This window comes from Astatotilapia calliptera, chromosome 17 (assembly GCF_964374335.1).
Source record: "Astatotilapia calliptera chromosome 17, fAstCal68.1, whole genome shotgun sequence".
In the NCBI taxonomy this organism is placed as follows: Eukaryota; Metazoa; Chordata; class Actinopteri; order Cichliformes; family Cichlidae; genus Astatotilapia; species Astatotilapia calliptera.
This window is the reverse complement of record NC_137438.1, coordinates 27,465,911-27,489,745: the sequence shown is the minus strand read 5'-3', so window position 1 is coordinate 27,489,745 and position 23,835 is coordinate 27,465,911. Positions and strand designations below refer to the sequence as shown.

The window sequence follows — 23,835 nt, the reverse complement described above, 5'->3', positions numbered from 1 at the left end:
GCCAACATGGGATTTTCCCACTAGATGATGCAACTGGTTGATTTCTAGAATACAGCTGGCTTAAACCATGCACAAATGTTGTAACATGAACAATCTTTTTTGTGGAATGTATCTCAGACTCTTAACATTTATTCAAAACATCGCCTGGCATGGTTTCTACCAGATCATAACATTTCACATCTCATCTCTGATGTTTCTGTCTTCAGCTTACCAGGAAGGATCAGGCTGGAGCACTAATAGAGCTCTTGTTAAGAAAGGACAACCTTGCCTACATTTCTTTCTACAACGCACTGGTCAGAGAGGCATATGACGATTTGGCCAGTTTGCTCCATAGGGACCTGCCACACATCTCATTGAATCCACATAAGGGCTCTTCTGATGGCTCTGCAACTTATGGTAAGAAGTAGGAAGCTGTGGGTGAGGATGGTGGAGGTTTGATAGGTTGTGCTGTTAGTGTGTGGGAGTTCATGAGTGCTGGCAGAAAAAAAAAAAGGATGTGCAGAGTCTGCTTGTTGTGTGGGAGTTGATCTTGATCCTGACTGAGCATCTTCTTAGTATTAAACTTAGTGTTGTTTTTTGTATGATAACTCTTCAAACACTCACAGTTTTGCTTTGTTCAACAGTTCAGTCAATGCTTAGTGAAGGTGGCATCCCACAGAGGCCCGTAGTGTTTGTCAGCAGACCAGAACTAGTGAACAGGGCCAGGGAGAAGCTTTACCGGCTCCAGAAGGAGCCCGGCTGGATCACTGTCTTTGGCATGGCTGGCTCGGGGAAGTCCGTCCTAGCTGCTGAAGCTGTTAGAGATCATGGAATCATTGAAGGTGAATATTTGACTGATATAAAGCACTAACTATCAATATGAATTAGTTTGAGGCAATGAATGAAACTGAGAAAGGAAAAGCTTAAAACAAAAAAGTTTTTGTAATCGTTGATGTACTTTTCTGGGTCTCTTACTAACATAGATCACCGATGGACTCAGCTAAGATGATGTTGTCGCTAATGATCCACGAACTGACAGATAGCAGTTACTTCTCTGTAGTTTGACAACTCTTGCTCCTTTAACTCTTTCTTCCCTCTTATCTCCAGATTGCTTTCCTGGAGGCGTCCACTGGCTGTCCATCGGCCAGGTGGACAAGCCAGACCTGCTGGTTAAAGTTCAGTCATTGTGTTTTCGTCTGGAGCAGAGCCTTGATTCTCAGCCCCTCCACCGTCCTCCAAACTCTCTGGATGAAGCCAAGGAGCGTCTTCGCTTCCTCATGCTGCGCAGATATCCAAGGTCACTATTTAGTAATTATATGTGATCTCCCAACTTTTTATTTATAATATTGAGTTTAACATGAAATACTTTAATCAATCAATAAGACAGAAGTAATATGTATATAGAATAAGTTAGTATATCATTTACATTAACCATGCCATTCTAATATCGACATGTACAAGTAAAATAATAAAGGATGTAAAAAATAATTAAAACAGAAAGATACAGTATACATGTAAAGTATTTTTAAAGTTACTGAAGCAGATGAATTGTGTCGGTCAACAACGCCAACATTATTATTATTAAAGTCAAGTCAGATGTAGTTTATTGGTGAATTATGTTTTATGTATATACCACTGATTTAAACACAGCAGGAAATATAAACTGAGACATTTGAACTGCAATAATGCATTAAAAACAATTCAAATTTAAGTTAAAAGAAAGTTTTAAAAAGTTAAAGACAACAACTTTAAAAATTCGACAGACATTTTAGGTAAAGATGAATTGTTTCGATGGGGTGGGGGAAATAAAATAACTGTGTAATAAATGTATCCTATGTCACCAAACAAAATACCTTGGAAAGTTAAAACTTTTACTAAAGAAGAAACTTGGTTACATAGAAAATATAAAAAAATGATGTGTTCAGTAACTCTAAATCTGCGTATGGAAAAATAGAAGCTTAAAGGTAAAAGGAATGCAGATGGTTTCATGTGCTGAATGTTGTTTAACTGCTCTGCTGCGACAGATTGTTCATATGAAAGTGAGTAAGTGGTGCAGCCACAGTCATTTGGATGGTATCTACGTCAGCAGACGTAAACAGTCAGCTGATTTAAAAAGCAGCAGCTGTGACAAATTCCTTCTTTCTTTTGTGTTTTTTAGATCTCTGCTGATTTTGGATGACATCTGGGATAGTACAGTGTTGAAGGTGTTTGACATCCACTGTCGTGTTCTTCTCACCACCAGAAATAGAAGCCTCACTGATTCTGTTAGTGGTATGTGTTTTGTTGCTTTTCTCTGGTCACTGTACAGACTTAAGTGGGTGAAACTTCTGCGATTACTTTTCTGTATACTGAAAAATACTCTGTATTGACTGTTTTTGTAGGTGCTAAGCACGAGGTGGAAGTTGAAAGCGGGTTGGATGAAAACAAGGCCTTGGAGATCCTTGCTCTGTACACTAGAATAAATCTGCAAGCACTACCTGAGGAGGCTCGCAGTATTGTCAGAGAGTGTAAAGGTATGTATCTTGACACTGACTAATAAAGAAATCTAAGAGAAGCCTAGAAGATGTCTTTGCTAATATGGGTGATGTTATTTTTTATAAGAAAACATGGCTAATTTTGATTTAGTTGTTGCTTTCTGGGAAAACAAATCAAGCTTTGTGACGATTTAGGTCTCATATCATTTTTAGGGTCATGTGCTTTAAAAAAAACCCACACATTTCTGTTTCCTCGCCCCTCATGTCAGGCTCCCCTTTGGTGGTGTCTCTGATCGGAGCGCTGCTCAGAGAAAAACCAAACCGCTGGCGTTACTATCTCTGCCAGCTGCAGATGAAGCAGTTCAAGCGTATAAGGAAGTCATCATCTTATGACTATGATGCCCTGGATCAGGCCATGTCTGCTAGCATCGAGGTACTTCCTGATGAGCACCGAGACCTCTACAAAGATCTTACTGTTCTACAGAAGGATGTCAAAATCCCCGCTAAGGTTTGTCTGCACAAAAGGAGATTGTTTATGATCCCTATATTTTCTGACACAGTGACATGACATTTTAAATTTTAATGCTTTTTGCAGATTAATGGCATATTATTCTTCCACAAGGTTAAGAACGGTTAATTGTGTTGTTCTTTCTTCTCCCAGGTGCTGTCTGTTCTTTGGGATCTGGAACCTGAGGAGGTGGAGGACATCCTGGAGGAATTTGTTAACAAGTCTCTGCTTTTCGTGGACAATAACAGTAAACCCTACCTGTACTACCTTCACGACCTCCAGATAGACTTCCTGTTGGAGCAGAACCGAACGCAGCTTGAGGTCAGTCTAAAGGCATCCTTCAATTGAAGTGGGCAGTGATTGTCAAATTAAGCTACAAGTTTTAAGAGGCCAGGCTAACTAATTAGCTACATTAGGTTTAAATTAGCTCTAGCATAAAATCAAAGCTATAAATCCAGTGTCATTATCTTTAACCCAGCAAATATGGTTCTTTGCTGTTGTGTGTGTGCTTATTTGGGTTTTCTGTGTTAAACAGAGCCTTCACACTAAGGTGGTGCGTCAGTACCAGCAGCATTACAGAGACGGTCCCCCCACTTCAGGAGACGAGGAATCTCTTTACTGGATCCGATATTTGACCTACCATATGGCCAAAGCCAACCTTACCCAGGTAGAAGTGATAATTATTTTCTTTTTCTTTTAAGTGTGTTTGAACCTAGTAATTCATTACAGTGCTGAACAATGAAATGGCTTTCTCATTTTCTGTTCTACAGTATGGGAAACCATTTTTATTATAGATAGATAGATAGATAGATACATACATACATACATACATACATAAGTTAAAGTAGACCAGACTGCACAGCCCTATGCAGTGTTTTAAGATGACGTATAAGTGAGAAATAATAGCAGGGTTTTATTTCTTCAGTCTACCTTTTTTCTCACCATGTCTCTGTCTCTCTGTGTCTTTTTCTCTTTTTGGTTTCTGATCATCTCTGTCTAGGAGCTCTACTCACTCATGTTCTCTCTCAACTGGGTGATCATCAAGGCCAAGATAATGGGTCCAGCTCATCTCATCAATGACTATGTGGAGTATGGATCCATTCTGGACCAAGAGGTCAGGACATAAAAAAAATGGCCACTGTGTCTATTGCCCTTTTCACATATGGGATACACATATGTGTTCAGATATGGGTCACTTTAAACTTAATATTTATCACTGCCACACAAACCTTTGTTTTCTATGTATAAGTAGTTTTTCAAGGCATAAGATTAGTTGAGTGGCATGATGCAGAGCCTGAAGATAATTGTTGTTTTTTTTTAATTTCCAGTCATATTTTCAGTGAGTGAAGCAACTCACAAAGATGCATGAGAGATATGTGCAGACTGCAGGAATCATAAATTTGTGCATACCTATCTGTTGCATCAAATTAGTGAAAATGACAGTGTCCTTGATGCTTAAATTTCTGATCTTCATGTACAAAAAGAGTAATTCAACAAAGAATGAGAGTGCAGCTCATTCTACCTCATCCCGAGGAAAAATACAGGTTTAGACTCCGTCTGTCTTTCATGTACTTTGTGAATTAAATAAAAAGGTTGACCTTTAATTTTCCTACCTTCATTTTCTTTTTAATTATCACATTTTCACTTTCTAATTTTCATCTTTGCAAGAGAACATGCCATGGTGCATAATAGCAATTACTTACCAATCAAACTTTTGTGATTTAAGTTCTTAGTGAAAAATAGTTATGATAACAAGCGACAAGCTTTGGGTAGTTTCCCTTTAATGTGACCTGGTGTTTGCAGTGGACTCAAGTATGCTTGTGTTTTCTTTGCTTCCAGAACAGTGAAGTGCGCAGTCAGTTCCAGGAGTTTCTGTCTCTGAATGGCCACCAGCTCGAGCAGCGTCCTTTCCCTGATGTTGTGCAGCTTGCTCTGTCTCAGCCGCCCAACTCCGAGGTCTACAAACAAGCTCAACTGCAGGCACAGAACCGGACCAAAGCTGGGAAACTCTACTTTGACTTGGTGTAAGAAAGCAAGCATTTAATATGGTGTTCTCTTTATAATGGAGATATTTCAAGTTGATTTTTACATCTCATTATTAGTTAGTTTGTTATTGAATTATATGATAACTAATTTTCATTGTTAAATCTGTACTCCCTTCTTTAACATGTAAGATTTTAGATGACATTTGCTGTTACAATGCAATTAAAATGAATATTCAATATATAATATATCTGAAATTGTTATTATTTCCATTTTAATGGTGTGTACAAGCTTTGAACTGCCAACTGCTTTTACTGTTTTGTGTGTGTGTCGTGTTTTTGAATACAGGAATAAGAGCGGTGTAGACAATCTGTCTCGTTTGGTGATTCACCCCCACCAGGGCTCCATTTACTCAGCCTGCTTCTCGCAGGATGGAACCAAAATTGCTTCTTGTGGAGCTTGCAAGACACTCAAGGTACCATTTCACCGGCAAAGCATCAAAAGCAACAGCAGAATGGACCAAAATGCAATCATTAACTAGAATTGTTCAGCTCTCTGGAATCTACAAATAGCTTCAGTAACACTTTGTCGTAACCATTGTTAAAAGCTGTAAATTCATAGTTTATTAAACTTTAGTCAGGAGTTTTTAGTGTTACATGAGGAACTCAATATTGTACTGATGAAACGTGGCTTCGCTGCCATCTTTGCAATGGTGTGCAGGTGTTTAAAAGTACCTCAGGTGAGAAGCTCATGGAGATCCCTGCCCATGATGATGAAGTGCTTTGCTGTGCCTTCTCCCCTGACGGCCGTCTCTTAGCAACCTGCTCTAGTGACAGAAAAGTCAAGGTACACAGTCCACAGCACCATTATAACTATGTTATGATTAAGAAATAAGCGAGTAAAATAACACAGAAATCTGCCATGTTATCCTGATGTTCTTGACACTGCAGGTGTGGAATGGAGAGCGAGCAATGCTGCTTAGGACGTTTGAAGAGGAGCACGAAGAGCAGGTCAACCACTGCCAGTTTACCAACACATCAGGGCGCCTCCTTTTGGCCACCTGCTCCAATGACGATATTCAGAATGTCAAGGTTTGTCTTATTTATGCTTTCGATTTTGTTTTTAAACTTCTGACCTTTCGTGTTCTACTTCCATCAATTCATCTATTAATTTTTATCCAGTTTATCCAGTTCAGATCTCATTTGTGTTAGAACCCAGCTGTCATAGGAAGAGAGGCCTGGACAGATTGCTAGCTAACACATGCACATAAAAACACAAGGCAAAAGGGGGCTAATATGTTATGTAATGTGTTAGCCATTTTTTTTAATGCCACATGCATTTTCTTTGCTTCATTAGTTGTGGAACCTCAATAAGCCATCCTCCCAGAACACCATGTTTGGTCACTTTCAACCAGTCAACCACTGCTGTTTCTCTCCTGATGACAAGTATCTGTCAACTTGCTCCAACGATGGTACCCTTAAGGTGACTGCCATTAGTCCTGATACTTGCTTTCTTTTTGATACGGTAACACACACTGAACTAGAAATAATTATTAGCAGGTGAAGTGCTCTGACATATACACTGTTTTTGTTTAATTAAATCTGAAGTGACGGATTTAAATGGTAAAGATTTGTTTTTCTTAAATACGTTTTTGTACTTTTGTTGGACAACATGTTTCCTAGTCATGAGTTTACAGTCCCAATAGTTTTATAATCCCTGAATTAAAACATTTGATTCTAGAAGAACTTTACTGCAACAAAATAGGCAAATGATGGTACTCGCTTTCTATTTAGATCATTTATTAGTAACTAAATTTAGAAATATTAATATGCTTTACATACCTTGGTCTTGTAATGCACTGACATGCATGATTCTGCATGTTTGCAGGTATTTGAGGTTTCTTCTACCAATGAATGGAAGACGATCAATGTAAGTGAGATGTTTACAGACAACAAGGAAGACGTCTTTGTCAAGTGTAGCACCTGGACTGCCGATGGCAAACGCGTCATATGTGCTGCCAGAAATGCCGTTTTGGTGAGCATTTATCATTGTAAGCATGCTGCTGTATGATCCTGTACGCTTTTTTTTTTGTAGGTGGTGCTAAATGTTTGATAAAATTGGGTGCATATGGTTTGGATATTGTTCATTATCTTAACACTTTCTCGCTGTACTGATTAAAAATTGAAAACACATTCACTCTATCCTCTTTGCCCTTGATGTTGGTGTGCTGTTTCATTGAAGGAGACAGGAAAGAGAGCTTGTTTGTCTTCTAGAGAGTCTAAATAGTGTGTCTTGGTTATAAATGTGCATATCCCCTCCTCTCCTGAGCTTTCCAAAGTCAGCCAGTATTGTCTTGTTATCAGCCTCACTCTGTTCCTTACATCTTCATTCATTTGTATTCTGGGAACCCAAACAGAGTGAAGATTGGATAGGTTCTTTTACTCTAAGGTGACTGAAAGGAGAGGCTTTATAAACTTGAGGAAAATTGCAACATTAATCCTAAGGCATGAAGAAAATCTTTTTCTTTTTTTTGATGCAAAGCACAGAGTTATTGTAGAGCACATTAATACCTTGGTATACTTGATATTGTCAAATGACCTTTGAGCTTAACACAAGTTGCGTAAGTTGTGAGTTGGGACCTCCATGGGTCGGACTTGTTTGCCCAGCACATCCCACCGATGCTCGATTGGACTGAGATTTGGGGAATTTGGAGGCCAAGTCACGGACCAGCCTTCGCCTTCTAAAATAATGTTATGTTTGATTGGTGTAGCTTGTTCCCCAATAGGCATTGAGTTTGATGTTTGCTTAGACCAGGGGTGTCAAACTCAAATACACAGTGGGCCAAAATTCAAAACTGGAACAAAGTTGCGGGCTAACGTTAATATTTATTGAAATATATTTATTCCTCCAGATAAAAGAATGAATCTTTTCTTATGGACTCAAACACGTTTTGCTGAAAAACTGAATATGGAACAAGCAAAGCTTAATACTAAACAATATATATATTGTTTCGTTCTAATAGTAATTAGGTGTGGCTTTGCGGGCCAAATGTAATTAGGCTGCGGGCCAAATTTGGCCCGCAGGCCAGAGTTTGACACCTATGGCCTAGACTGAATACTAAAGATGGCCATGGCCACCAATTGACTTGTCTTAAGCTTGGCATTTTGGCCTTTGCTGTTTTAGGTTTTTCGAGCCGGGCCTGACCTATTTGTACAAATTGGTCGACCGCTAAGTTCTCAGCTATTTTTAGCATTGCAAGGGATGCATGTAGGTACACTGCAGAGATACAAATATTTGCTAATAAGGGCTAACATATAAATTAATGAAATAGTCAAAGAATTAAAGAACTCACTGAGAATAAAACCAGGAGAGACAAATAACTGGGAAAGCCACGTTTTGTGCTTCTCCTTTCTTTTAATTTCAATGTGTTATTTGTACAGTCGTAACAGCTTTTGGACATGTTGATGAGACAACAGGTGCTGATTTGTTGTCTGTCTTTTATTGTTTCTCAGGTCTTTGATGTAGAGACATCAGACATGTTGTTTGAAATCAGGACCAATCGAATGAGCACAGTTCAATACTGTCACGCCTGCCCCACCAGTAACCTGCTGGCCATTGCATTTTCAAACTATGCTGTTGAGGTATCTCACTATATATTTAATGTCTCCTTTTTTTATATAAAATTCAAAATTGTGTATGTAAGTATGTAAAGAAAATTCTCAATAATACTACTACTAATAATAAAGATAAATAAATGTTTTGTGTTCCAGCTGTGGGATCTCGAAGCCAATAAAAAGATGGCAGACTGCAGTGGCCACCTAAGCTGGGTGCAGCGTGTCCAGTTTTCTCTTGATGGCTCACAGCTGCTCTCCTGCTCTGATGATCAGACCATCAGGGTAAGACTGAGTGTGTGTGATAAAGCTACAGTATAACAGTACGGAGAGAGGCTGTCAGTGTTGTTCTAATTGCTTATTCTGACAGTAAAATTAACTTCACAAGTTGACTAATTACACTATGTTCCCCCTTGCCAGCTGTTTCAGTTCTTAATGAGCAGTGCTCAGGGATGGTGATGTAACTGTAGTACAAAAGGTATCTGGTCTTTTTTATGGGAATGAAATGCATTTAGGCCATGGCAGAAATAAAGATCTAACTGTTGCTTTGACTTGCTTTTAAATTATTTCTCTGTTATTTGGGTTACATAAAGATGGCAAAATAAATTATTTAACAGGTTTGTCTTGACTCATTGCTCTCTAAAACAAAATAATATGTATCTTAAATAGCTTGAAGACAATGTAACATGAAATATCTCTGCAGTTTAGCCTTTTGGGTGTTTTTTTTTTTTCTTTTTTTACAGTTTTTACAGCTGCTGTTTTTCAAACAAGGTGGCAAAACTGTCCCTGACAGTCCACAACTACAGCAGAGCCTTCTGTACATACTGCTTATTAGGGGTGAGAGAAAAATGTCGATACTGCAGTACATCATCTCACTTCAAACTGAGATCGCTATGCTGGCACCAGATATTGATCGTGACACACAGCCACAGACTCACAGCCACAGACTCACAAGATGAAAAGCAGTCACTCCTGTTGTTATAAACTTAACAGGGCAATAAATTGCAGGTCACACTAGGGAAAAGGTGGGATAAACAGACGTGTTTACAGTGTCCTCTTTCATCAAAAAGAAAAATCCTGACCTGCCGTGGCAAATATCCTGCAAGAAAAAAGAAAAGTACTTTGTGGCTATGTGTGGATTTGACTTGTTTTCACCAGAAACCCTCATCTTAACTGCCAAGAAGATTCCAGTGACTTAAATATTGCCACAACCGTCAATTTATTCAGTTGATATTGCATATATTCAACTCCAACTCTGGGTTATTATGTGAGATTTACATATCTTGTTCGTTCTGTTTTAAGATATGGGAGACCAAGAAGGTTCACACATCCTCAGCCATCCGCCTGAAGAGAGATTCTGACGTTCTGTTTAATCATGAGGAAATCATAGTGTCAGCTGCAGATAATTGCAACAGACTGCAGGTGAGTTGTTAGGAAAGTGGATATATCAAAGTGCATAGAGTTTTTTTGTGGCAGGAACGTGAAGCTGTAGTATTTTTGTTGGTTGGTACAGTGATTTAAAAAAAAAAAAAAAAAAAAAAATGCGTGTGTGTGTTTTAGGTGCGTGATGGTAGAACAGGATCGGTGCTGTTCCAGTCAGAGGAGAAGTCATCCAGGATCCGGTGTACCTGTATCTGTCGGCAGCCCTCTGCTGTTGTCCTGGGGCAAGAAGATGGTACTGTGCAGGTAGATTAAACAGATTCTTACATTACTGAAGGACATAATAAATTGCACATAAAACAAGCATATCGAAAGTACGCTCACTTTCAGCTTTATTTGGTACAAATTGCTAGTTCCAGGTTGAACTCTCTTTTCAGAGATTTTAGTATTCGTAGCTGACCGGAGTGGCATCCAGTGTGGTCTTTTGCTGCTGTAGTCCATGTGCTTCAAGTCTGGATGTGTTGTGTGTGGTCTTTTTTTGAATTCTGTGTAAACCCTAGAGGTGGCTGTGTGGGGAAAATCCCAGTGCTGTCATGCACCAACAACCAGACCACGCTGTGTAATGAGTAAATGAAATCACCTTTCATCAAATAATAATCTATAGTGTAATGTTTACTAAAAAGTAATGTTTCTCCTCTTTAAAGCGAGTATAAGTACTCAAATACTGCAAATTTCCTATATCTTTTTTTTCCTAATCAAAGAAGCACATACATGTATGGGCAGGTGTGCGTGTGTCTGTACAGATGTAAAAATGTTGAGCATTTGAGTTTAATGTTCCATTCCACATCACTGTAGGAGGTGTTCTTTCAGGCCGTGTTGAGTCATGAGATCTGACATTATCGCTGTCACTTTTTTTTTTTTTTTATCTGTCCTATCAGCGGTGTGACAGGTCAGCACCTCTTTCATCTCCTTTTCCCTTGACTTGTTTCAATGTTTAGCCTTTCCTTTTACCTGTAATTTATATTCTCAGTGCTTTTCACTCCTGCTCTCTGTATTTATTTCTTTTTCTCCCTCTTTTGTTTTATCTATCTTTTTTTCTCCTTTGTTCTGTATGTCCCCGTTCTCTCCTTGCTCCACTGCTCTTTGTCTAGCTGATAAATTGCGGTTTGCAAGCAGAGAATGAGATTGTAGTCTGGTGTGTGTGTACTTAATGCATATTCTGCAGCAGTAGAGGACATCCCCCAAAGTTACTGTCCTATATTACAGCACAAACACTCACTCAAACAGGGTCCCCTGACACATCAGAACTGAGGCCATTCCAGCCCCCTACAGGAGAGAGCAGCTCTAATTAATTAAGAGGTCCTGCTGTCTTAATGAATACAGGAGCTAATGATTTTAATTACAGCTCCTCTCTGGCCCTTCATATGTCTCCCTTCCTGTCTCCTGGGAACAATTTTTCAACCAGAAAGTAAAGAAAGAGCGATGATTAGTGATCCAAGACAATACCTGTAGAGAATTTTGATAAATGCAGATGCATACAAACAGTGATATAAACTATATTGCCAAAAGTATTCTCTCGTCTGCCTTCACACTCATATGAACTTGAGTGATGCGTCATTCTTTATCCATAGAGTTCAATATAATGTGAGCCCGCTCTTTGCAGCTGTAATAGCTTCAGCTCTCCTGGGAAGGCTTTCTACAAGGTTTAGGAGTGTTTATGGGACGTTCTTCTTCCAGAAGCGGATTTGTGAGGGTAGACACTGACAAAAAGGCCTGGCTCACGGTCTCCACTCTGTCATCCCAGAAGTGTTATTCCACACCAAACTTGCTCATCCATGTCTTTATGGATCATGCTTTGTTTACCTGCGTGCAGTCAAGTTGGAACAGGAAGGGGCTATCCCCAAAATGCTCCCACAAAGTTGGGAGCAACCACCGCAACTCCTGAAAAACGACCCTACACTATAATCCTCCTCCAAACTTTACACGTGGCACAGTGCAGTCAGACAAATACCGTTTCCCTGGTAACCGCCAAACCCAGACTCGTCCATCGGACCGACAGATGGAGACACGTGATTTGTCAATCCAGAGAACTTGTCTCCACTTCTCTAGAGTCCAGTGGCGGCGTGCTTTACACCACTGCATCCGATGCTTTGCAATGCACTTGTTGATGTAAGGACTAGATGAAACTGCTCACCATGGAAACCCATTCCATGAAGCTTGCTGCGAACTGTTCTTAAGCTAAACTGAAGGCCATGAAGTTTGGAGGTTTGTAGCGATTGATTCTGCAGAAAGTTGGTGACCTCTGTGCATCTAAGCATCCACCGACGATGCTCTCTGATTTTTACATGGCCTACCATTTCGTGGCTCAGTTGCAGTCATAACCAATCGCTTCCACATCATATTTATATATATTTATTTAGCATCTTTTCACAGTACCACGCAGGAAATTACTGTGCCCCTGAGAGCGACCGATTCTTTCACAAGTGTGAGTCAGTGGGTTGGGCATTATTCTGAACACTGAATATAATCCGATTCCTGAATCTCTGTTGCAGACATGTTTTCTATTCTGACACATTAAGAAATGAATGATTTAGGGGTATTTATTGTTGCAGTTCTAGCACCAGGTGGAGCCCTAGTGTAAGCTGGATAAAATCGTGGCTCCTCGGACTGCTGCAGCTCATTCATATTTTTTTCCTTAAACGTGTCGTTTTATTTATAGCCAGTGTACTGGAGAAAAATTAGCAATGATCTGTCAGTTTGCAGCATTGTGAGCTGCCAGCTTTGTTATGCTAATGTAAAAAGTTGAAAGTTTGTGAAATACGTGCAGGAGAGAGAACATAATGTCACTGTGTGTTTCTGTATGATTGAAAAGTGCAAATGTGTGTTTGTGTGCACGTGTGCATTGTGTGCCAGGCGTCAGGGCTGACAGTTAGTCATCTCCTAAGGATGCTTGGCTGCAGGATCCGAAGACTCCTGAGCCCCCACAGGGGGTTGGTGCTGGCAGTAGCTCTGTGCACAGGCAGCGTGCAGGTATGGTAGGGAAGGAGTATGATCTGTGTGTGAATGTGTTTGCACTTCAGAGTGTTCAAGAATAACTAATTGCTGTTTGTGTGTGTGGCTGTTTGTTTACTTTTTCAAAGGGCTTTTAAAGCTAATAATAGAAAAGGCAGATTATTGTTGTCACTGTGCGTATCAGCTATCACATCTCACCATGCAGGACCAGGCTAATTATTTGGCCATCTCACCACTTTTGTTCATGTGTCTTTGACCACATGAGTCTTAAAGCGAGTCAGTGGCTTGTTTATGTCTATTAAAATGAGCAGTCCCCTTTTTTCCCTCTTTACATATTTCCCCTTATATATTTATTTATTCTTTTTACCAGATCTCCATGGACATTTCCATTAAAACCCTAGCCCAGAAATACTTGAGCCTGACGTTTAATGCTTGCCTAGGTGTTCTCTCACAGGCTGTGAAACCCGCGTGTCAGAACATGGAGCTTGACAAACATGGTCAGCACACCCTGAGGCTTGTTCTGCTCAGACTTTTCAACCCTTTCTCCTGAGACATAAATATTTTAGTGCCTGCTAAAAACCCCAGGTGACATCAGCCTTTACTTTATACCTTCAAAACCGACAGGTGATGGGATGGACTGAAGTTTATTTTGTGCTCTAGGTCTTTAATTATTTATGTATTACTTTGTTGTTTGCGGTTTATGAGGTTTCGCAGATCGCAGATTCCATAATTTATCACAATTGTTGGATAGCTGCAGTGGGGACAGACAGAGATGGGGCAGGAGGGGAGTGACATGTAGCAAATGTCCGGTCTGTTTGGAGTCAAACTGGGGGACTTAGCTGCTGAGGGCATTGCTTTTCCCCATGTGGTGTATGCCCCAATCACATAGCCATCTGTCTGCTCCAAATCTGAATATTTCTTCTATTACTGGATAAATCTGTCAGATGGTTAATTAGAAAAGTAAAGTTTTTGGATTAGTGTTACAGTAGATAATAAATCAAATTTCACCTCAAAATAGCCTAATTAACACTTTGTTAGTCCTTGGCAAGTAGAATAATTAGCTTTGGAGATCAACTAAACATCTATTATATTATACAGTTCTGTTCCACTTTTTCAGTGTTGCCTAAACCCACAACAGTTTCCCAATCAATATAATCTGTGATAATGATCTTTATTCTGATGTGATTTGTGATTGCTGATCAGTCTCAGTAACCAAACTACCAGTTTTGTGTTGTACTTCTATAGCACAGTCCTTAGTGCTAACCTGCTCGTTTAGCCCTTACAGTCCTGTGCAAAAGTCTTTAGCCAGTCATTTGTCATCTGTCACTTGTTTATATTTTGCCAGGGAAATGGGTGTAATGACTTACAGAAACATCTGCAAATAAAGCTGAAAACCCCTCAGTATATTTTGTACAATTCTAATAACCTTGAAAGTCAATATTTGGTATGACCACCTTTATTCTTCAACACAGTCTGAACACTCTTAGGAAACTTTCTTGTAATGTCTTCATGTAGTCTTCAGGAAAAGTTCTGCAGATTCCTGAAAGACATTCTTTGGATGTCGGCTGCCTTTTCTTTGCGAATCACATCGTTAGTGCAGAAATACAAATTTTATGCCCATCTTTCTTATACTTGCTATGAATAAGTAAAGAAATCGGTAAAAATTGGCTCTTGGTTCTTTGCTAAGATGTTGTTTATATGTAGACACAACACTGGTTCATCTCTTAAGTTGGGGTTCTTTCATTTTTGAATGATTCATAGGTCGGTGTTCAAGCAAAAACCAACATTCCTCTGAAAATGGTCAGATACAAGATGTAATTGGAAAATGAGTGAAAAAGCAGCCGATGTTCAAAGAAGGACTTTCACAAAGCCTGGAGAGAGAACTGTTGTTTAAGACCACAGTAACAAATCACACACCTGGGTGCTTGGAAGAAAAATACATAAAAGTTGGAGGTGGCTTGAGACTTTTGCACAATATTGTATATTTTGTACGTTTCAATCACAGTTGATTGATACATCTAACAACTAAACACAAAGCAGACTGATATGAATGTGTGTCATTGTTTTTACAAGATTTTCATCACCGAAGTATCTAAGACATTGCCAAAAAGATAATGAAATGAAATAAATGGATTTCAATTTTTTATAATGTCTGCTGAGTACACTCACACTTCACTGAATCCCAGAAATGTCACCCACACAGAGGTGCTGGAGGAAAATAGTCCAAGTCTTAAGGACTGGCATTTGTATTTCATGACAGTTTCAGTTATTATCTAACACCTTTCTCATATTGGTTTACTTACCTGTAAACTCATTATGGATCTCTGGAAGCCTCCAGGATTTGATGTTCCATCCAGTTGACCTTTAGAGGGCACTCACAAAATCTTATCTCTCTCTCTCAAATCCAGCTCTGGCTATTCTGTGAAGGGTCTCAAAGTTTTATTCAGAACTCAAAAGTGACAACACACGGTTTTTCTTTTTGATGTGCTTATCACTGTTAAGCCAGCAGTGGTGCTTTACATCTCTTCTTTTAAGTTCTCCCTTAAAGTGTGACTTTCTATCAGGATTTTTTTTTTTTAAAGAGAACCTTCAGAGACACTTTTGCTGCATAAGTGTATCTTTAGACCCGTTTTGGAGCAAGCCATTAACCATTAGGTCTTACTGTTTACTTGATTATTTATGTTTATTTCTTCCTTCCAGGTGCTGGAGGTGCCCTCTGGGAAGCTTCTGGCCACTCTGCAGGGGCACACTAAGACTGTGCTGCACTGTCAGTTCAGTCAGAACGGCCAAACACTCATCACTTCATCTGAGGACGCCACCATAAGAGTAGGTTCCTCCTCTTTCTAGGTTGCTTTGTTTTTGTCTTTATCCTGTGTGTCTGTCTGCTTTATATTTCTGTTTCTCCTAGTCCTATTCATCAGTATGTTCTCCATCCTCACTTTCTTTTCCTGCTAATCAATGGCAAGTTTCTTTCACCTCCCCTGCCAACCTGCTTCCCATTTTTCTTCTCTGCTATCGATTACTCTTTCCCCATTCCCATTCCTCACCTTGAGTAAAAATGCCTTCCATGCTCAATCTTTTAACCTCACAATATTTCAGGTCCCTGTGGTGTTTTCACTTTCCCCTACCTGTTACACTCTACCAACTTCTCTGTCGGCCTCTGCACCTCTCCATTCTTCATCCCTCTTTTTTTGTGTCCTCTCCTTCCTTTTCTCTTTCTTTGCCTCGGGCTGTGCCGCTCTCGGTAGCTCTTTATCTCCGTCTTGCTCATGTGTTGACCGCGTGCAGCTATCTGTTATGTGTTATTGTTGTGCAGTGTGTGAGTATGTGTGTATTGTTCAGGCCGTTATGCTCTGTCAACTCCCAACGTTCATGCTCTGCTGCTCATTTCCCCTTTCCTCTCATCTCCCTCTTCTTCGTCTATTCCCTTTGCCGACAGACCTGTCCACTGCAGCACTTCCTTCCCTCACCGACAGCACAGCATCTAATTCCATATTCATACAGCTACTCTCTGCACTGTTCTCAGCACTCTCAAACAATCCCCACTTATTCAAAAAGAAACTGAGATTTATGCAGTTTGATATGTGCTCACAAGAAGATGGATATCTGTGTTTAAATGTATGCCGATTTAGTGACACTGATCTTAGTTAATGAAAAGTTTTAACCTTCACACCAATGACAGATTCTTTGCGGGGGGTGGAAAGGCAGCACCTTGCACACAAGGCCATGATTGATAGGATTATCTGGATGCTTCTCTCTGTCCTGCCCTCCGTCTTTGAGCTCAGTTGGACTCCTGTTTCAGCTCATTTCCTGTAACTCTCTGCTCACATAAAACAAACACTCTGTAGACTCATGCATAGGTCCAGATTTCTAACTTAACAGATTCATCAGCATTTAGTGAGCACATTTAAAAGGAAGGGGAAAGGAAAGTAAATCAATTAAGTACTATGATATTATGTTGTAAAGATGGATTTATCCACTTAATTTTATGGGGCGCTACACTGAGGAAAAGACTGCTTGAAAATATTTTCCTATGTTGTGTTAGTTAGAAATGTGTTTTTTAAATTCAGTTAATTCTCTTGAGTTTGACCAGTTTGATTCTTCCTTCATGTATAGATACTTAAGAAACGCATCACTGATTAAATTACTCATTACTGATTTTTGATATCTCTGTCACAAAGTGGCTGAAAGACTTTTTTTCTGTTGTCCCCCGTAGTTGTGGGAGTGGCAGTCAGGAAAGTGTAGAGTACTGCACGGTCATAAGGAGCAAGTCAGATGCTTCTCTCTACTCTCCGACTCACCAAACGACTCAAGACTGCTGTCCTGGTCCTTCGATGGTACTGTGAAGGTAAAACTCGTGCTCTTGCACATTTATAATATTACATTTAACAGCCGTGTGAGATCGAATGGTAATTTTTTCTTCTTTGCACACTCTTAGGTGTGGGACACCGAGAGCGGAGAGAAACTGCAGGACATTGAGGCTCATCATGGAACCATTCTGTCCTGTCATGTCTCGCCAGACGGATTCTTCTTTGCCACCACCTCTACTGACAAGACTGCTAAGGTTCAGCGCTCTCTCTCTCTCTCTCTCTCTCTCACACACACACACACACACACACACACACACACACACACACACACACACACACACACACACACACACACACACACAGAGGAGATGAGACATATCTGTTTGTGCCTCCAGTAACAACATGACATATTACTCATCTTCTCTCAAGGCTCCTTACAGCACAAACACATGGATGCACTGCTAGAGGTGATATCTTAAGAAACACTTTTTTTCCCAGCAGTTTGGTAAAAGACCTTAGAGGTTGGTATGCAGCAGAATGCCCCAATGGCCTTGGAGACTTAGCATCAGATCATCAGATCAGTCTGTCGTTCTGCATCCATGTCCAGTCTAGCTGGCAAACTACCCTGGCAGACTGGCAGGCCCACAATCAACTAACATCCCTGTCAGGATATTGCGTTTGCCAGGTTCCCGTTTGCCGACACCACTGCGCCTGACTTTGGCCTGACTTTGACTGACTCTGTGGACTAGAGGTTTTCTGCAAGCAGCTCTTAAATCATCGCTTTCCCTACTCATCATTCAAAGAGCAGCGAACTGCACCTTCGTAATACAAGCTGAACAATCCTGAGATGTCATGCTCTTTCACATCTTTGTGTGTCATTCCTTTTCCTTTCCTTGGATTCTGAATACAGCTGTGGGTTCAGTGTTAGATATATGCGATCAGTTATCCACTTACAGACAACTGGTGTCCCTGAGTGTGCACCATTAGCAACTATTCAAAGCGACTCCGTCTGGCGTTTGTTGAAGCCGGTGATCAAGAGTCACTGCCGCCGAGTTTCACACGGGAATTTGGATTCGGTTGACACTTACTGTAGAGAACAGGCATTGGGTCGTCAGCCAACCTGGCTTCTGTCAGTAAACGGCAGTGAGAGAGAATGTGTGTTTTATGGATTTGGCAAAGATCATAATTGAGGTGTGTGTGTGTGTTGTGGGGCTGGTTAGAAGCCAGTGACATAGTGCTTGCTCTCCAGACCGAGCAGGAGCTAAAAACACACACAAACACTGAAGTCCCTGGCTTCCCTCTATCTGGAGGTCAAACCAAAAGGCTCAGCCATGACTTGCTTTGTGGAGCACCACAAAAAAGGAAAGTGCTTTGTTCTGTCTGTCCCTTTCCCTCCACCTCTTTTTCTCTCCATCCCCCTTTTTTCTCCTTTCTTTTCTTTTCCCCTGACCTTCAGATGAATTGAACTTTGTGTTCAGATGTAGCTAGTCGACTGCCAAATGAAGTGTCTAATTATGAGGCGTGTTATTTTCAGTGCAACGCAGGATGTGGAGTGAGGAAGGAAGGAGTATAAAAAGAAAAGATGTGGAGGAGGGAGTAAAATATGAGAGACGGTAGCAATGAGGGAAAGATTACTGATGAACAGATAATGTTATTGTAACAACATTAGCTCTGCATTTGGCATGATTGTTTGCCGTCATAAGATCTATCAGTGGGTGATGATTTTTCTGAGCAACAGAAATTAAACTTCTGTGTCATTATTACTGTGTTCAATCTTCAGTATTTACAACAGATTCTGTTCTGACAGATTATTGCTAGGCAAACATTTCTGAACAGAGAGATTTATATTGAACATAAAAAATATAGCAAATGTAACACACTTTAGCTTATTCATCACCTATAAAGCACCCTTAAACTGTGATTTAGATTTCTGCAGGAAATCTACATCCTAACTTGTGTTGCAACTGAACACTCCTTTTATCTCTACACCGCAACCTTCCACGCGATTCAAATTGTTGTGGTATGCATCGACCCAACGTGTACTTAAATTTGTCAGTAGGTGTGCGTCAGGTTATGTAGAAGGTTGCAGCATAGGGTTAAAATGGGGTTTCAAGTATAGCGTAAGTTACGACGTAGATCTGATGCAGAATATATTTCACGTAAAAACCGACACAAAATTCAGAAATTTTCAGATCTAAACTTACTTTATGTACAGACCGAACAAGTAGTGTTTTTGCCAAAAATTTGTCCCCAGAAAATACACTGTGGAATGAAGTCAGTATCAAGCAATGCTGGTCCTAATGTTTCTACACAAGAAAAGGAAGAAACGGAGATTCTGGTTTCATCCAGTTGTCTGGAGAAGCCAGCAGCAGGGAGAATTTCATGGTTTGATCCAGGATCTGAAGCTGTATCTCGACCGCTTTCGTACATATTTCAGGATGTCAGTGTGGCAGTTTGGAGATAGACTGGGTCAGTCGGCTCGGAAATTATTGTTTTAACTGTGAGTACGAGGTAAAATAGTATTATATTACTTCCATATCATATATTTACTTTCCATAACATTGTATTTGCAGTACCAGTGCACATTTTGATGCATAAATGTTGCCAAATGCGACATTCTAAATGTTGTGTTTTGTTTATTCGGATCTGAAAAATGGAGCTTGGTTAAAAAAAAAAAAAATGTCGGCCACGTAAATTACACGGTCGGTTTAAACGGCTGCATTAAGGACAGCTGAGTCTAAGAAATATTTTTAATGCACGAAACATTTGCACGGATTTTACACGTCCGATGTGTAAAGGCCTTTGTCTATCTTGACTAAATGATCTTTGGTCGCAAACTTGTGTGTGAAAGTGTGAATGTTAAGTTAAAAAAAAATTCTATATGTTTTTCTTTTCTTTCTCTTTCATTCTGCTCTTAGTTGTGGCACTGTGAGTCCTGGCAGTGTGCCAACACATTGATCGGCCATCAGGAGTGTGTGAGAAGCTGCTGTTTCTCGTGGGACAGCCAACACCTTGCAACGGGAGATGACAACGGAGAGATCCGGGTGTGTTTTCAAAAATACTCACTTTTTGTTTTGAAGTCCTTTTATTCTGGTTGCTGTTCTAGAAAGAGACTAGTTAGGCATCTGCTGCTGATGTAAAGCAACCTGATACACAGAGCCACACAATGTTTTGTTGGGGAGGGATGATGCAAAGTAATATGGCGGTGTCAACACACTAGCCTGCTCTATGTTACCAATATGACAACGCATTAAACCACCTAATTTGCTGTGGAACATACAAAAAATGCAATTATAGCAGTCGACATTTATTCCAGAAATCACTCTGTAATTACGTCTCATCACTCATTTAGATAAAGTGCTTACTAATGCATCATGATTGCTGCGGTGCACGGAGGAGGGGTGAGATGAAAGGGGGGAGCTAGGGCTCCCTCTCAGGAGGGGGTGTGGGAGCTGGAAGAGTGTGTAAGAAGTTGGGATGAAGATAGCAGGAAGAGGAGGAGACGTCTGACAGTGGGAGGTGAAGGAGAGGACTCAGGCTGCCAAATTGGATCTCTAAGGCTTTGGAAAATGAAGCACTTGTACACAATGTACACAGAAACTCACACATCCAAAGTAAATATGAAGCCATACTGTGTGAGAGGTAGAGGAGAAGATCTGCTATTCAGCCAGCAAGCCGTATCTGGTTAATAAAGGGTTAATGCCCTCTAGTGGCCTCTGCGCAGAGCAGCTCCATTATTTAGAAATGACCGAATCCATCAGATTCAATTACGTAAACTACAGCGAAATCTCGCCCCGGTTTCTATAGAAACAAATGTGAGTCATTCAGCACAAAAAGCATGCAAAGTGTTAAATATAGCAGTATGTGTGATGTGTCACTGTCAAATGAACATGACATGTGAACAGTTGCATAACAGCTGCAGTAGACTCATCATTTCATTATATACTGTATGTTATATATTATATGGTTTTACTTCAAACTATACACAGAAATGTCACATAAAGAGCAATCCTCATACTCTTCTGTGTTTCCTTTGTCATGTTTTTAGGCTCAAGAGAAGCTTATAGCATCAAACCTTAATATTGCAGTTTCAACAGAATTCATGCACATCATAAAGTCTTAGTGGCAGGGGGCCTAGAGAGTGCAAATAATCCCAGATATACGTGCATATTTTATTAGAGATGTTTCAGTCCTCAGACTGTCATCTTCTAAAGTTCTTACTGACACTGGCATACATATATATACAATTATGTGCTGCTCTTAAAATACTGAGGGGAAGCCAAAGATCGGCTTAGTACGTATAGCAATGAAATTAATGAGAGTATAAACTATACAACATAGTTTAAAGCCGTCAAAGATTTAGAAAAAGATGCCACAAAGAGAATAGAGAATACTTGAAATAATGTCAGTACTCCTGTGTCAGCCTGAGAAAAAGTGTATCTCAAAGACAGCGACTTAAAGGTAAAGAAGCTTACCTCTAAATCTAATGAATGGAATCTACAATTTTACTCTACCAGCCACTACATCTGTTTTATTACATAACAAGAAGGAAACATGTATTTAAAACTGACAGCGTAAAATGTGTGTTAGTTGTTTATAGGCCCTAACATTTGTTTATTGGATGATTTATAATGTGTGACTGTGCACCACAGCTCTGGAGTGTCAAGGATGGGTCCTTGCTGAAGGTTTGTTCCCGGGACGGTAAGGATGGCATGGACTCGCTGCATGGAGGCTGGGTAACAGATCTGCACTTCTCCCCAGACAACTCTCTTCTGGTCTCAACTGGAGGTTACATCAAGGTATGCTAATGCATTCTGCACATTCAAACCCATTTGGTTTTCACAGCTGGCAATGGGTGCGTCTGTTCTCAAGGGAGTGAAATGCAGTTAAGTTGAATTGAGCTGTTCAAATCCATGCCGTCTTACTTGTTTTTTCTTCTGCCTCTGCATGGACAAGGTTCTCAGAGTTGTCCGTCCACCTGACATTGTTAGATATACGCCAATAAGTGTCATTCAAGTGACAGAATCTCTTAAACACCTTGTGGAAATGTATTCAGATCTGGCACAAACATTCACTCGAACCTAAAGAAGAAATTATTATATATGATTGTCAAGATTCTAAGGTCAAATTGACCTCACTTTTGCCTAAACCTCAAGAATCATTATTAATTTGGCAACCTTTCAAAGGATAGATTGCAAACTGATGACATTTTAAACTGAAAAGGTCAAAAGTCAGTCTCTCAGTGACCTTATGTAATTCCCAAACTGCTTTGTGGGACATTATTTAATGCCATAATTTGTGAGCAGGAGAGATTTTGATCCTGTTAGTCCTTGGTGAATTAATGACAGGTCTTTGATGCCCACTTGTTATTTTTCCTCTGTGGTTTCCTTTACTTTACTACATTTGTCGTATAAATGTGCACAGACATGGATCTAAACTTCAGCACTACTGGCCAGCAGAGGCATACAGTCACTGGACATTTTATGTCTTCATTAAAACACCAGTTGGAAAGATGACAGGAAATAAAGGGAGAATGAGGTGGTTGATAATAAGCAACAAATATCTCCATGAGCTTGAGATATTGCAGTTTATGGCGAGTGCTGAATAATCACCTTCATTTTTTTACATTGTGGGTTGTTGTTTTTTTTTTTTTACGTGATTTTTCTGGGGGATGAGAGGGGGGCAGTGTTTCATTTTCATGGTATGCAACCCCGATGCTGCCAGGACACTACAAAATATTTACTTTTATAAGGAAACAAAATTAACAGTGTTGGCTGGTCACAAATCCTTTTATTAAGTGATGAAAACCCCCACAAATAATAACAAAGGATAGATAGTAATTTACCTACTATCACCCTAAGTAGTAATCACATCACACACACTCTGTGTAATGTGTGTTTTTATTGCCTTGTATTGACGTATACATAGGTATTGTCCTGCTTCCTACTTACTAATAAACTTGAGTATATTTCTTTATTGAAAAGCTGTTTATGGATGTATGCAGAGTACATTTCTTGATGACTCTATTTTAAAAAATGTAAGGTAGGTAGGTAGATGAACGCTGATTGAGAATCACAGTAAAATCAATGGAAAGATGCTTGCCAGCATGTGTCATCTCTGCATTCACTAGACAGCTGTTGCAATGCTGCAGGTTTACATAAAACACAGAATGCCTTAGAGAAAGATATCAGTGTCTCCTTGTGACGTGACTGGAATGTTCTAGGTCTACGGTCTCGTTCTTATTGCCTTTACTTTACAGCAGAGGGGTCACAAAGCGGACAGTCTCAGCTGAGCTCTGATTGGCCATTTGTTCAGCAATGATGTAATTCTCCAGGGAGAGCACTTCTGATCCATGAGGCTTTATATCTCGGATTACTCCTGATACTGTGTGTGGGGTAGTGCCGTGTGCACGATTGTGTACAAGTGCGCATTTGTTTATACCTGCATGCGTGGGTCGACAGAGTCGTTTCTGTCGAAGGCAGAGAGTGCTGCTGTTCAGGCTTTATATAGACAGATGGCCAAAACGCATCATAATCTCATCTGGTGCAGATTGCTGTTGACAAGATTATAAAACTTGG

General features: G+C 40.1%; 1 protein-coding gene across 1 annotated transcript in view; it reads left to right on the top strand.

The window, feature by feature from the left end:
• The window catches only part of apaf1 (apoptotic peptidase activating factor 1), a 46,185-nt gene that overhangs the window by 2,086 nt on the left and 20,264 nt on the right, over positions 1-23,835 (top strand). Inside the window, exons 3-26 of the mRNA XM_026146906.2 lie at positions 207-396; positions 624-821; positions 1,087-1,276; positions 2,138-2,250; positions 2,361-2,492; positions 2,723-2,961; positions 3,115-3,282; positions 3,497-3,628; positions 3,962-4,075; positions 4,801-4,985; positions 5,293-5,419; positions 5,665-5,790; positions 5,895-6,035; positions 6,301-6,426; positions 6,832-6,978; positions 8,457-8,585; positions 8,715-8,840; positions 9,858-9,977; positions 10,116-10,241; positions 15,648-15,773; positions 17,164-17,295; positions 17,386-17,511; positions 20,176-20,301; positions 21,910-22,056. Of these exons, the coding sequence (XP_026002691.2) occupies positions 207-396; positions 624-821; positions 1,087-1,276; positions 2,138-2,250; positions 2,361-2,492; positions 2,723-2,961; positions 3,115-3,282; positions 3,497-3,628; positions 3,962-4,075; positions 4,801-4,985; positions 5,293-5,419; positions 5,665-5,790; positions 5,895-6,035; positions 6,301-6,426; positions 6,832-6,978; positions 8,457-8,585; positions 8,715-8,840; positions 9,858-9,977; positions 10,116-10,241; positions 15,648-15,773; positions 17,164-17,295; positions 17,386-17,511; positions 20,176-20,301; positions 21,910-22,056 (3,486 nt within the window). The remainder of the gene's footprint in view (positions 1-206; positions 397-623; positions 822-1,086; positions 1,277-2,137; positions 2,251-2,360; positions 2,493-2,722; positions 2,962-3,114; positions 3,283-3,496; positions 3,629-3,961; positions 4,076-4,800; positions 4,986-5,292; positions 5,420-5,664; positions 5,791-5,894; positions 6,036-6,300; positions 6,427-6,831; positions 6,979-8,456; positions 8,586-8,714; positions 8,841-9,857; positions 9,978-10,115; positions 10,242-15,647; positions 15,774-17,163; positions 17,296-17,385; positions 17,512-20,175; positions 20,302-21,909; positions 22,057-23,835) is intronic.